At 38.2% G+C, this 15,023-nt stretch overlaps 1 protein-coding gene across 1 annotated transcript in view; it reads left to right on the forward strand.

The window, feature by feature from the left end:
* Positions 1 to 12,825, forward strand: part of IL17REL (interleukin 17 receptor E like) — a 50,023-nt gene extending 37,198 nt beyond the window's left edge. Inside the window, exons 10-17 of the mRNA XM_026081524.1 lie at positions 1,704 to 1,867; positions 4,285 to 4,332; positions 4,987 to 5,044; positions 5,397 to 5,542; positions 8,136 to 8,195; positions 9,219 to 9,276; positions 11,664 to 11,718; positions 12,798 to 12,825. Of these exons, the coding sequence (XP_025937309.1) occupies positions 1,704 to 1,867; positions 4,285 to 4,332; positions 4,987 to 5,044; positions 5,397 to 5,542; positions 8,136 to 8,195; positions 9,219 to 9,276; positions 11,664 to 11,718; positions 12,798 to 12,825 (617 nt within the window). The remainder of the gene's footprint in view (positions 1 to 1,703; positions 1,868 to 4,284; positions 4,333 to 4,986; positions 5,045 to 5,396; positions 5,543 to 8,135; positions 8,196 to 9,218; positions 9,277 to 11,663; positions 11,719 to 12,797) is intronic.
* Positions 12,826 to 15,023: the final 2,198 nt, after the last annotated feature.

The following is a 15,023-nucleotide window of genomic DNA, read 5'->3' on the forward strand; positions in this document are numbered from 1 at the left end:
TGCCTTCACACCCTCGTGCAACCTGAGACACATCTTAGCTCTGGATCAGAGAGGTGAGAAGCCCAGTGGTGATAGCTGAAGCATAGATTACAAAGCATTAGGTAGTCAGAGGAAGGGCAGCCTATGTGCTTTGGCACATCCAGGCTTTCAGAGCTTTGATTTGGTCCATTTAGGAAGTTTCAATGGGCAAAAACAATTGGACCCTTTGCTTACAGCTCTGATGAGGAAGTGAATATAAGAAATACCGGTTTAAAACTACACTTCTCATTTACTCAACTATCCTCCTTCCAGTGATCTCAAGGAATTTTTCAGTCTCTAGCACCCAGCTATTTAGACTATAAAGCACTGTGGAGTTCCAACTTTCAAGCCAAATTGTTTTATTTTTAAACTCTTTCTTTTTCCAAACTGACAGCTCTGTGCACTGGAATATCTAAAGCAGACTGGTTCTTTCTGGTGCATTTATCACTGATGTAATAAATTTGGGATGATAGTTAGTTCTGTAGCAGGAATTAATTAACAGTTGTGTATCAGAAAGAAGTTCCTCTATGTAATAACTCTTTTGTGTTAATTTAAGTAAGAAAAGAAAAAAAGGAAAGAAGGGCATTTACTGGTTACTAAACAATGCAATTTAATGAGACTGAGGATGAATGAGGAACATGAAGTAGTAGAAAAAAGTAAAAACATACTTTAAATGAGCATCTTTATTATGAAATAGATAAATGGGTGCCACAAAGGAATAAAACGGAAGCAAAGTCATTTAATAAGTCAGTGAGCAGGCCTGGAGAAGGCCTAGAGACAGCCCGTCTTAATTGTGGTGCTATGCTCTATTAGGATTATACTTATATCTACATTATTACAGACTCTTGCAACATTAAAAATGTAGCCGTGAAAACTCTATTAGAACTGCTGGGAGCCAGGACTTTTTCAGTCAGAATAAATCTTCTCTAAACATTAACTGTATAGCACCTATCCATTTGTTACAAACAGTAGTCGTAAAAAAAGAATCAAAATTTCTACTTCATTGAAAGTTTCAGTATTTTGATATATATTCATTGGGACAGAAAGTTAAGACAGCACAAGGTTTTGCAGAATTAAGGGGTCTGGAAGATTCCTAATAGAAAATATCAAAAGGTTTTGTTTCAGAACGTTTCCAAAGGAAACTATAAAAATTGGAATTGTTATGCTTGATGGGAGTTGAATTTTGCTGCTTTGTGTTTCCACTCTTTGATGTAGACTGCGCTCCTTCACTTTGCTACATTTTCGAGAGTCACAGGTATTATTTGTTCACTCATTTTGAACATCCAAATGGCCAAATTTTCAAGTTTTTCTCTCACAAGTATTTGCAGGATGTGAAGGTCCTCGGTTAGGAGTCCACCTGTGCTGCACTCCCTCTGTAGTTGATGGGCAGAGAATACACTTTCAGGAGCCTGTGCAGCCCACTTCAGACTTGAGGTGCCATTCCCTGGTGATGCCTGTTTGGCATCATAGTACTGTTAAGTACTTCAGCTAAATGCCAACACTTTGGTAGGATGAACCCAGGTTTTACACTGTTAGAACATGTGTGCAGTTCTGATTGGTGGAAATGACAAGGAAATGGAAAAGCAATGTTTTTGGTTTTAAGCACATATATAGGTACCAAATTTATGAATGATTTTGATTCATTTTTAGATATCTTGAATAATGTTTCCACTCTTTGTGCACAGATACGAAGGCGTTATGGGATAATATTGTTTATAATCCAGTCACACAAACCCTAGCTTGGGAGCCAGCCTGTCCTGTGTTTGTCACGGTCAACCTGTGCAGGTTAATGAAGTCTAACGACCACTGTGAAGATATACAAAACACTTCCAAAAATTCTCCTGAGAAAGTAAGAGCCATGCAGATTTTTTCAAACTGTGAGATTGAAAGCCGTGCTAGAAAGCCGTGACTAAATCCAATGCATAATGTGAACAGCTAGACTTTGGACTAAGGGCAGTTGCAAATTCCTCTCTTCTCTGATACTTAAAACTATTCATAATCACAGTCTGTTCTTGTACAGTAACCACATGCTTTATTCAGAGAGCTCAGAATTGGCTAACTCACTATTAGGGAACAAAAAGTGGAGTGATTGTGAAGCTAGTAATATTTACAAAATTCTTTGGCGTAAATATGGTCTGCTCTTCATTTATAGTAAAGGCATGATTCATCTGCCCTGACTTTACTGTCTAAAAGATAGGTGTCCAAGTCTCAGCTATTCACCCCAGATTCCCTTTAAAGTAAATAAATGAAGCAGACATATTCAGAGGACAACTCTTCTCATCTGAAGATAGGCATATAAGACAGGTCAGAGGGATGTCTGAAAGTACCTGTTTCTCTTCACTGGCTGTGACAGGAGTCTACTGTGATTAGGTCAGATTTATATAGTTAACATTTAGGCATTTAAAACATAAGTGAGATGAATCTAAATCTCTTTATGTCTTACGAGAGGTGTAGTTGTACCTCGATAGGCATGATTATTTTTTACTCTCTTAAGATCTTTTCAAAGTGCCTTCTTGAACCTGGTCCAACATCTTGAAATTGTGGCTGTCGAAATACTGAGTGCCTCAGCTCTTCCTGCACTTATGTTCTAAAACTGAAAAGGGTTATATGTAGCACAAACTGCTTCATACTTCAATCTAAAGTCTCATGATATTGAATGCACTGGATTTATGAGGTTTGTTAGAATTCCCGCTTTCATCTTGAAAAGTAAGTTTCAGGCCTTCCTGGTTGTGCAGAGAAGCTAGTAAACTTGAGGTAAAAACTCAAAAGGCAAATAAAACCAAATACAAATTCTTAATTTTTGAAACTTTGAGTCTTATTCTGATGAGATGATTTGTGGGGGTTGACTCAAGACTTTTGAATGTTTGGTCTTATAAACACTGAAGAAGAAACACTGAAAAGATTAGGAACTTCTGGCCAAATGTTTAGTGCTTACTCAGATTCACCATTTTCTGCCCAACTTTCAACAAAGCTTTGATCTTGCAAAACCAAATATATTTAATTTGACATATGTGAGTGCTCCCTGTGGAGTTCACCATCTGCTGACAACAAGCAAAACTCATTGTTTTCAGGAAAATAAAAAAAGAAAGAAGCCTAAAATGAGGTTGGCCTGGCATTGGTCATGTCTATGACCCATAACACAATCCGATACTGGTTTAGTACCAGACAATGAGTGTTTTCCTGTATTTACCCATTGCTTTTAATGGCTGAATATTAATACTCATGGACCGGATGAATTTTCCCTTTTTTCTAATTCTTCCTAAAAGATTTGATGCTGAATTTAGTCCATTTTTTGCACGCGACTGTAATAATGAAGAACATCTCCATAGTGTGCTGGAGATCACTGAAGAGATTCCTCAGTTAGTGTCAACGTCCCCCACTAAATCCACATGGTGCTGCACACTCTAATAATATACACGTGTACTGACTCAGGCCCAAAAGCTACAAAACTCCGCTCTGTAATTTGTGTGTCTTTCTCTGTCCATGGCAATGCTGTTTCCGTATCTGAGCTGACTCTTATGGAACTTTTCCTGTGACTCTCTTGTTGCTCCCATAGACAAGCCAAAGGACATCCTTTAGGCTGTTCTCAAAAAGTTACAGGAAAGAGGTGTTACTTTGGTCCTGATGCTGTGCTGTGTGTAGGGCCCATTGCCCTCAGTCACTTGAGCGACAGTCACTTAAGTAAGATCACTTGTATGGGTAGTAATTGTTTATATTAGACAAGGCTTTTTATGTTGAAGCCCTTGGCGGTTTAAGTGGTTGTGATTCATGAAAGAAACATTTTATAAGTCAGTTAAGCGATTGTCAAATATTCAGTCTATGTTTAAGTTTTTTTCTTGAATAGGGATACTGAAAATTGAGAATTTCCTAAATTGAAGATGAAAGCCTCAATTCAACAGCACTTTTGAGAATATGTTTAACTGTTCTGCTGAGTTGGTGATGTGTGGTAAATAAGGCTCTGGAACAAGAAGACTCTGTAATCAGAATTATGTAAACAAGTCACCACAGAATCAATTGATTTAGCTATACTAGGTCAGAATGACTGTCAAAAATGCTACTTGTTACAGATAGAAGCAAGTGATTTGTTCAGTAACCCAAGGCAGTGTGACACCTATTGTTACTGTTTTATGTGATTAACTCTTTGAGATATTTATATAGTAAAAAAAGCAGTTTCTTTCTCAGTAATCAAATCCAGAAAATTCTAGATAATGAATTTTGTGAAACTAGCTAATGCAACTAGCTAATGCTGAGTCTTCTCTTTTCAAGCAGGTTAAATATTCTCGTGTGGACACTCACCCAAGGCTTTGCATGAAGGTAAAGTGATTGTCTTGTAAATGACTTATTTATTGCCTTTCTTTCTGTTAGCTATGAAAGAAGGAATTGCTAATATTCTTTAGCATGAATGTTTTCTTTTATATCTCTGATGAATAGGAAGTAAGAATGAAGGAAGTGTGAAAGAGTAAATTAAAAGGAGGTTCTTTGGAAGTGCAAGAGAAATGATAGATGTGACACAAATCAGATTGTGCCGCCATTTTTTTCTGCTTAAGAAAAGCAGAGAAAATGTTTTAGGTCACACACTGCAAACTCTAGAGCACATATTAAATTTAATGTGTAAAGTTTTCCAAATTAAATATTTGATAAAAGAAATGAATGATTGATGTGCTACATTTATTGGAGTACCTTGTATTGTTCTAGTTCACAAAAAATGCCACATAAAGTTAATCTAGGCATATTATTGGTTTCTTTTAGATTACTGTTAAGTCAATGGAACTGCATGTGCATCAATGTCTGAAGAACTGGGGTTTAGCCCAGCCCAGTTTAAATCAAGGGTTAGAAGATACCACAGAGCATGAACACTGTGGATTTACCTTCTTCCCTGCTGGAATGCAATGATCATCTCTAGCTGAACCTGTAGCCACAGATTCAGACTGAAAAAACAGTATTCCTAACAGATTTCTCTGCTTTCAGTTTACAACCAAGCAAGACTCTTGGGTTAAATGTCCATTCGCTCATGGAGAATTCCCAGGTAAGTAATAGTTTTATTACATAATATTAAATTGTGAAAGATACTTAAATCAATCACTAGACATGAGTCTTCTCCATTAAACAAGCTTTGTCCTTGGCCAAATGTTCAAATCATTGTAGCTTGTAAATTATAGCAAAGGGATTTGACAGTTCATTACTTCTATGTATAAGGTCCCCAGCAGATCAAGTGCTTATCAGTATAAAAAGTAATCTGTTGGAATCAAGATAGTTACTTGCATGTTATTTGATGGTATTCAACTAATTAAAACGGCTTTTATTTTAAATACAGCAATTTTAAATATAATATATGGTCCTTGTACTTCTAAAAGTAAGTCTTTTTCCCTGAATATCAGCTTGGAAAATGAGAACTGCTGCAGTGGCAGAACAGATACAAGTTCTCTTCACGTCTCAAACCAAGGCGCAATTCTTAGTGCTTGTGTGTAACAGGACGCAGCTGGCCTCATGTGAATCTGTTGGGATGTACCATTCAGTCTCTGTGGTTTGTATATATTACTTCTTAGACATTGTAAACCTTTTTAACTTGTTTAACTGTATTCATTATTATTCCATTTATCGCTCTGCAGCCTGAATGCATTAATAAACTCATGCATGTATGTATTGGAACAATTACTGGAACATATTTAAAGCATGTAGTTCTAATTCTGATCTCACACTGAAGAAAGATATAAATAAGGATGTTGAAGTCAAATGAATCACATCAAAGTGACTATTAAGTGGAACACTAATATTCTTTTAACGTCATTTTTGTGGTGTAGTATATGTATTATGTACATAGGAAAAGTTACTGTTAGCATTTCACATATGGGTCACTGATGCAGCAGACCTGGCAAATCTCACATCATGAAATGTAAGACTTAAGGCATAATTCCACAGTGATCTCAAGCCACTCTAAATCCCATGGCTGCCAAAACTAACTCAGCACACAAAAAGGTAAGTTTTCAGCCAAATTAGCTTTTTGATCCAGCTGTGTGACTATACAACTGCTTCTTCCAGCAAAAGTGGGGGGAGAGAGGAAAAAGACTGTGGGAGTATTGCTGTTTCAGGCAGCAGCTACTCATGAAATGGGAGCCTCATTCCTCTCTTGCAACTAAGCCTGTATCTCATACATTTTCAGTGCAGCTCTGTGGCTTGCCCTTGCCCTTCAACCCTGCATGCCAGAGTTACCTTGTTGGCCTGACCTGTGATCTACTGAGAGGTACATCTGGAAAGTGGGGTCAAAGAGCAGAAGAGTGGCCATAGCATTATTCTTCAAGTAGGAGAATATTAGAAATATTAGAATAGGTCCTAGGAGCTACTAGGACTGTCACGCTGATAGGAATCCTTCCAGTTCAGCAGCTAGCTCCTCAGTAGCCTTATGATCACTCCCAAATGTGTGCTCCTGTCCTGTACTCCATCTACCATGTGTATGAGATGCCACACAATGAATATGGAGAAGTTGAGAAATCTCTATGTTGTGATTTCTATGGTTATTTCTGCCTGTGTTCATTTACTTCGCTGTGCTTTAGGGGGCTCAGGGAAGACAGGAGCATGCTGTACCTCTTCTACCTGTACTCTTTTCGGGATATATTCCAGCTGTACTTCTTACTTTGCCACTGTGTGCAGGTATGAGCTGCAACTGTGTGATGTTTTTCCAGTACCTCTGATGCTTTCAGTGGGCAGAGTGCATATACCAGGGGGTAGCTGGCAAGCAGACAGCCATAAATCAGCACTTCTTAAACTTCAAGGGGTTAGCACTGAAAGCTGAATTTATCTTCTAATGAATCCATTTAGGTTTTTATTACATCTCTGGCTCTGAGCTTAACAGAGAAGCTGTTAAAACAGGATTTCCCAACTTCGAGCTTACTTCGTTGCACATGCTCAAGTGAAACATGCTAACTAGTCCTGCAGGAGATCCCAGAGCTGCACAATCACTGAGAAAGAAGGCCTGGGAAAAAAACAGCTCTCTTAATCAACACAGATCACAAAGGGCACTGGTGGGACTAGTAAGAGTCTGTCCTAATGGGGCAGGATGTCTGGGGAAATGCTGTATTACTGGCAGAGGTGGAGATCTGTATGGTAGAAGAGTTGTCAAACACTGTGTTCAGTGAACACTTACCACTGGCACTTCCCTTCATCTGGCTTTTTTCCGAATAAGATCTGTGCAATTTAGACCTCCTGGTTTTAGAGGTTCCCTGTGTGAATTGATAGGTAAGAAGGGTAAGGGGAGAGCACTGAGAAATCACATCTAGGTATTGTACTGGGCGTTTCATGAAGGGCATTGATGCATTTAGAAATGCTCATTTTCTTCCCATTGGTACAAAACTGTTATATCCTCTGCTGCTGTGACACAATGGGAGCCCGCCTAAATTACATACAGTTCCTGTCCAACACCATGAGCAATATCCACAAAGTTTTCATTATGACTTAACTCTGTGTTCCCAGAAACAGGCGTTCTTTCTCTGGCTAGTGATCCCTATTCAATACTGTTGGAATGAGACCACATTAGCCTAATTTACCCCAAATTTCGTTAGGAGTTTTGCCGCATTAAGGAGAGTAGTGTTAGGGTGTGTAGTTATTAGTGGAGTAACTAACATATTCTTTTGAGGACAAACCATAAACAATCACATTTTAAGTGTCAGAACAGTCATTTAGGACAAGTCTAGCCTAAGGCTGAACTTGTTCTCAGTGTACAATGTGATGGGAAATCCACAAGAACTGCAAAGAAATGGTCTTTCCTTCAAATTCATGTACACTAGAGAAAAGAAGTGAAGATGCTCAGTGGCTAACATGGTGTCAGCAGCCATGGGGGTGGCGTCCTCCCTTATGATACTTCATAAAATGCAGGAACATCAGCCCTCTACCTGTGCTTCCCAAACTGTGCTTGGCAAAACTACATCAGCTGCATATGGTCATTGAGAGTCAGGGATACCTCTGAAAATAAATAACCTTCCATAATAAATACACTGTATTAAATTTCTGAGGCTGTGGAACATGTAGCATTATTGGCAAATGAACTAAAGAGCTGGAGAGACAATACATTTTCTCTGTCCCAGGGTATGGAAAATAATAGTTTTCCACTTTGTTTTCATTAGGGAGATTCTGTATCAATCACTATGTCACGGGAAATGTGTGGGTCAACAATTTGCATTCAGGTATGTGTCTTGATTTTTGCCAGGTGCACTGTACAAAATAAACAAGTCATCAAAAAAGAAAAGAAAGAAAACCAGCAGGCACTCTTGCGGCTTCCTTCTCCTAGCCAAATCTGATTACTCTGTAAACGAAGTTGGCAAAGAGCATTATTTATAGCCTGATGTGCTGCCACCACCTCTCGTTGAGATGATATTAATTAACACAGAAGTTGCTTTCCTGATCTTGCTGCTTTGTTGGTAGCAGATAAAGGGATAGCAACAGGAAATTGTTAATCCTGTCTTTATATGTTCCTTTGTAATAAAAAGTTAGTCAGAAGATCCAAGTGAATAGTAGATTAATGTTCAAAAATGACATTAACTGAAAAAAGTTAGGCATATAGTAAGCAGCACAGTAAGTACATAGTATGCTAGAATTAGCACTCCTGAAAGCAGAGCTGAGCAAAACATTTCTGACTTTTTTGCACACTGTTTGTGTAACTGAACTTTATTAGACAATGTTAATAGAAAATGAACATGAAGCTGATATGTTTGATCCCACTCTGGAGTTCAGTGGTCTTGGCAGATCATGGGACACCAGACTGACAGCTAGAGCTGCCGGGCCCCAGCAGCTGCCCGGAAAGGCCCTTGTCAGCTTCACCTTCTGCTCCCTGGAAGAAAGGCACAAGATGAAAGTGAGCCTGACAAGAGCCTTCTGGGCAGTGGGAGGGATTTTTCTTTCCCCAGTGAAAAAACAGATTTGGTAGCAAAATTGATATTTTCCTGACTAAATAGTCTATTGTGTAAATAAGATATTATCTGACGGAATACAGTTCTGCACAAAAAATTTCTGATTAACTTTACCTTTTATAAACCTAAAAGTGATTAGACTTGCTAAATGTACACTAGTCCACTAGTGCATTTATTTAAAAACAGATTAAAAATGCAGTCAGCTGAGTAAACAAATAAAGCAGTGCTCATTTTGTCAAGACAAATGTTCAGTACTAGTGTGCTGAAAGGGGAATAAGACTTAATTCTTTCTTTTACAAGGGCTGGAGGACAGATGTAGATTATTCAGTTCCACTACAGATCTGTGATATCCACTGTGGTAAGTACTAATGATAACAAAAGAAAAATTAGATCTGGATTGTATAGAAGAGAGCATCTCAGGTGGAATGTGTTTTTACTGGTAGACTGACATGGGATTCATCTGACCAAATATAGATGCCCATATGGGAGCTTGATATGCTCAGCTTCCTTTATAGACAATGGACTCATATACCTAAACTAGCTTTTAATTAGCTATTGCAAGGGCAACTTCTGTGGCTGTCTGTTTTCTCTGCTTCCTGGGTGAATTTTTCAGCCTGTGCCAAGTTGGGTGCACCACACCTATATTTAGCTTGCAGTGAGTACATGAGGTAACTAGTTAAAAACAGTCCCTGGCAAGCAGGTGCACACTGCTGTCATTGCACTGATTGCAGCACAGCCCTACTGTTAATTTGCCACCTCTGCAAATGGGACAGTAGTAATTCCCTCTATTACAGAAGTACTGTGAGGATAATTTGTATTACGATTTGAAATACACTCAGAGTAAACTGAGGCTTGGGGACTTAAGGTGAAGCGCACAGCAGGGTGGATTCATTAGCTTAAAACTAAGAAGTCTAAAGGCAGTAAAGCTGAGGGAAGACTCAGTCTGAGCATTGCCAACCCCCCCCCCCAACTCAACCCCCCCCAAACAATCTGCCTTCCCTCAGTTCATTGTAAACATGGCAACTCCTATCACAGATTTTCTCATTTTCTCAGTATTTTAAAAATACCTCATGGTTAGCTATAGCTCAAGCTTTGAAAGCCCAGCACTAAAAAAGAGGGGGCCTGAATTTCAGAGCAAGTTCTCCGGACAAGCATCTGCCTAATGGTAGTTCAGGTTTCCTATCTACTTAAAAACTCCTAACAACCCACTTAAGGTGAATCAGTTAAATACTCTGAGTGTTGTGATTCATGTAGTCTGGATGCATCTTCCTTATTCATATTTTCCATTCAGCAAATATGAAGGATATGACAAAAGTGTATAAAATAATGAAGTGTTCTAGAGATGGCAGTTTGGGAATTCCCCTCTGCCTAACAGTAGGAGTGAATGGGTCTGTACACTAAATGAAAATTAGGAACACTCAAACCTGAGTAAAGAACTTTTTGTGCACAGTATTTGATTAAAATGTGGATTTTGTCACAGGTTTTTGTTCTGGTGAAGAACTTATGGAGATTCAGGAAAAAGAAAAAAGAGAAACTGTGCATATCAAGAGCATCAGAATTGTAATATGTGATCACTATGTTTGTTATATGGAGCATTTTAACCTCATGCTTTATGGCTTCTGCCAGACTGTATGTTTTTTGTATAATGAAATCCACATGTAGTGAGTGGCTGATTCCACCTCTGCCTGTTGGTCAGGAGGGGGTTTTTGAAACTTCCCTCTGTAGCTGCTGGTACTGATCAGTGTCAAAGATAAAGCACTGGATTAGTGGGTCTGGGTCATTGCTGTAATTCCTGTTCTTAATGACTCATTAGGGGCCAGCAACTGCTTGTTTGATGATGTGTAAGATTTTGAATGTAACAGTAATAGCATTACTACTAAGGAGTTTCTTATTCTCAAATTCTCATTTTCTTTAACAAAGATGTTTTTTCAAGCATTAACTTTTCAGAGTCAAGAGATGATGAAAGTTATTTAAAGGCCATATCACTTAGAGTGATAATTCTTATACTGGGATGCTATTATGATTGTCCTTGAACATAAAATGTTAACAAGTACAATCAACGTAGGGTGAAGGGAATGTTAAATGTACGACTCATCCATGATTTTTGACAAATTGGATTACACAAAATGTCAAAGTGAATGACTACTAATCCTATAATGGCACAGTGAAAATATTTATTGTATATGTCTTTGTGAAATGGAAGTTTATGTTGTTAAATATTCCTGTTATTAAAAATATCATGCAGCATCAGTTTGCCCAAAACAGCGGTGGTATTATTAACATGTATTTTACTCCTCAAAAACAGGATTCCAGTGATGACAGTATCTTTTATAAAAAACAGTGTAGCTAACCATCATGAAGCCTATTCTCTTTCCAAATGGAAGAGAAGTTTTCTAGCATGTATAACGTATTATACTGTAATTTACTGTATTTTTCTATCAGTAGCTGTGCTTTGGAATTAGAATGACTTAACCTTATTTGCTCTAGAGAAGATGGAAATAAAATCCTTTTTTTGTGTTTTATGTAGAGGCAAAACTTTGTGTTCTTTTTAAATTTTATTTTTCCTTGGCCAGTTTTCTAGATTCTGCTTAACGTACACAAACATTTTGAGGCATTATTTCAACTTTTAAAAAAAGAAATGTATCTATTCTGAATGAACCAATATCCGGAATCAGTTAATATGAAAATAAATATATGAACCATAATGAAAAAAATGGCAACCTACATTTGAACTTGTTTCTTCAGGTTTTCACAGACAGACATACAGTGATGGAAGCCCAGCAAAGGCCATAACACACAGGTATCTAGCCACTTTCTTCAGTATAGTTAAAAAATTTTCAAGAGTTGATAGAGTTGTTAACCCTGAAAATATTTCATTACCCTCTCTAAAGATGGGCAATGTCTGAGTGAACTTAGCACTTGCCAGCAAGAATATCAGGTTCCTGTCTCTCCTCATTCCTTGTCCCCCTTGAAACCACCTCTTGCTTCTGTGCTCCTCCTTTCTCCATATTGTATGGCAATGCAGTCTGGCGTCAGAGGTAGTAGGATCTCCTTGCTGCAGAAGAGAGAGGACAGAGGAAGACAAATAACCAAAGGAAGTGAGAAGGTAGTGAAACAACCTTCAAGAACCAGGGAACAATCTCAGATTTGCTGAGCATGATATTCATATTATTAGCACCTGCCTCGTGCTTCCTCCCTGGCATTTTCAGGAGGATCATAGTCCCCTCTGTGCTCTCACTCACTGGAGAAGTCTCCTCAGCTGTTTCAGTGCTTCCTTCCATTCTCATAGCCCTCTGCAAAACAGCAATACTTAGACTGTAAACAAACGAGGTGGGCCAAAATAATTAATGCAACCAACAGATATATGATTTGGTGGGACCCTGTGCTCTTCGAAGAGCTCTTCCTTTAAGGGCACCCCATCAGAGGCAACCTAGAGCAGTGGTTATTTTACAGCATACGGCCTGATGTTTCATGTCCATCTCATGCTATGTGACACTAGTGAAGAAGATGTTGTACCTGAAATCTGCTCCAGAGGGAACAGAGATACTCTGAGAAGCCCTTGTACAAAGATGGGGAAAAAAATGCAGCCTTGAAGAAATCGTGATTTCCCACCTTTGGTTGGGAAGGTTGAGAAGGTGCTTCCATCTTTGATTTGAGGCAGTCTTTTCCTCTTTTCCTTGTCAGAAGATACCATTCAGGATGAAGTATGTTGTTTTTGTTCATTTGTTCATGTCAGTATTGCTTGGACTGCAATAGTCAAGTCCTAAAGCTGTAGATAAATGGTTAGATTTATTATTAATCCCAACCATATATGAATGCAATGAATTCTTTTCCACTTGAGAAAAAAAAACAATCTTTAATTTTCTGTTTTTCCCATAGAATGAAGAGTGTGCATTCCTTGCATTGAAGATGGATACAGATGAATTTACTTACACATTTTCAAGATCCTTAGTATCTCCTCAACATCAAGTTGTCTTTTGGTGTGACTTGCAAACCCTCTGTAAGTGGTTTTCTCTCATGTTAATAGTTTCTGCTAATTACTGTGGGATTATTCTCTTGAGTGAAAAATTTAGCAAGTTAAGCCTATTTTAACATCTTCAACAGAAGCTGGATTATGATTCCTCATTTCCCAGTATTTCAAAAAGAAAAAATGTCTTAGATCATGTAGTTAGAGAATCGGTTCACGTTTTCCTTCTAAATTAATGTTTTATATGTAATGTGCTATAAATGGGCACTTTCATAGTACCTTGTGTATCTACAAAATGACTATTTCAGATTTTCTTATTTGTAACCTTCCTTTTTAAGCCATAAGCAAAAGTTGTTGGGAAATAAAGAATAGAGGAAGTTTTTTCAGCTTTGTTACATTATCCTGCTTTGTAATTTCCTTTGTTTTCTGATGCCATTCTGATGACCTCACTGTGAAAGACTGTATTCCTGAAATCTATCTAACAACTGTCTTCTGTGTTGTTTGCATTTGTATTTGACTTGGAGAGAACCTTCCTACTTGTCTGAAGAGGAACAAGTCTTTGTTTTGATAGCTGTTTAAATCTGTCATGTGGAAATCCAGCCTAGAAGGAAAGTGTTTAATGGAAAGAATTGAAGTATTTTTTTTCATTATATCAGTATTTATACTCAACAGTTGAGAACAATATTACACACTGTACTGATTATCAAGTATTTGGCCTTTATTTCGCTGAATGCTCCTGTCAGCCATCCTTACTTCCTGTTGTGTAACACGGAAATAAAGTCAGGTAAAAGATGAATAATGACAAATCCTGAAACCATGTGGAATTGCTCATGTGGAATCAGGGAGAGGAGGGGGGGAGTGAAGATCTGGAACACAACGCTGATCAATAAAAAAAAAAAAAAAATTCCATCATGTGTTTTTTATTTTAAGACTTTCAAAGAGCAATTTACAAAAGGAAAAATATGGTGTAGAAGACATATCTGTAGTGCTGAAAATTTGATTTTCAAGGGGCTCTGGAGAGGACAATGCTGCCTGGCTCCTTTGATATTAAAGCTTCTTTGTGTGAAGTGCACATACATTAGATATATTCCTATTCCATGCAGTGCTACAGCTCCAAAAACAGAGGTGGCCAGGCAGCCTTCCTAAACCATTTAGGTATTTGAAAGTGGAGAGCTTTGGCTGTGAAATAGAAGCACCGACCTACTCAGACATCTGTTTTTCCTTTAATTTCCTCCAGACTGCAGCCAGAAACAAGACAATCAACTGAGAGTGCATCATAACACTATTCTCTTCAGTTTTATCCAGTGGAAAAGCCTTTTGTGTAGGAAGGGTTGTTTTGTATAGTGTGCTCTTTATTGCAGTGAAATCTTAAGATCAACTTTTTGACTATGTCCACAGGCCAAAAATGAATTGAGAATTATATATGTGTGGCAGGATCTGAAGAAAGCACCACCTCCAATGACAAGTTCTTATAAGGTCCTGAAGCAACAGTACCTGTAGGAATGGTTGCTGGATGCTTTCAATTATAAGATCCTGTTTCAGCTGCACAGACTGCAAATCTATTGGAGTGCATTTTGTTTACTTATTGGCTGCAACAACGGAAATACCAAAAAGGATGTGAAATGGCTGGTTGTGATCACGTTGATGCTGTTCTACAGGGACGCCTGCACCATGAGTATAGCAGACATATCTCTTAACTTAACCGTCTGAAAGTTAAGTGTTCATTCAAAGGTAGCTGTCTAGGCAATGTCTGCAAACAGTTCCTAACAGAATTTCCATACTTTGTTTGGGTCTGCTTGTTTACATTTGTATAGTGAAAAAATTGTTGGTAGTTTTTCTAATTAACTTCCAACTTGATCCTTAGAAGTCCTGTTTCTAATGCACCACTTCAGGTAAGCCCTGCCTCTTCTGATCACAAACTTTCTGCTCCATCTGAGAGCAGCTCTTCCTGCTCTCTCAAATAGTGATTGAACTACCCTACAGATCCGATGCCCTGCAAGGAGTTCTGTTCAGATGGCGCCTTCTCTAGAGAATTTAGAATTTTGCATTACTAAGCTGCCAGGCACTTGTGTCCTTTAACATTACAGTTTCAAAAACAAAGCTTTCTTCTTCTTTTTAACAAGGCATTTTAAACACTG

The sequence above is a fragment of the Apteryx rowi genome, unplaced genomic scaffold, assembly GCF_003343035.1.
Source record: "Apteryx rowi isolate R43461 unplaced genomic scaffold, aptRow1 scaffold_550, whole genome shotgun sequence".
Classification (NCBI taxonomy): domain Eukaryota; kingdom Metazoa; phylum Chordata; class Aves; order Apterygiformes; family Apterygidae; genus Apteryx; species Apteryx rowi.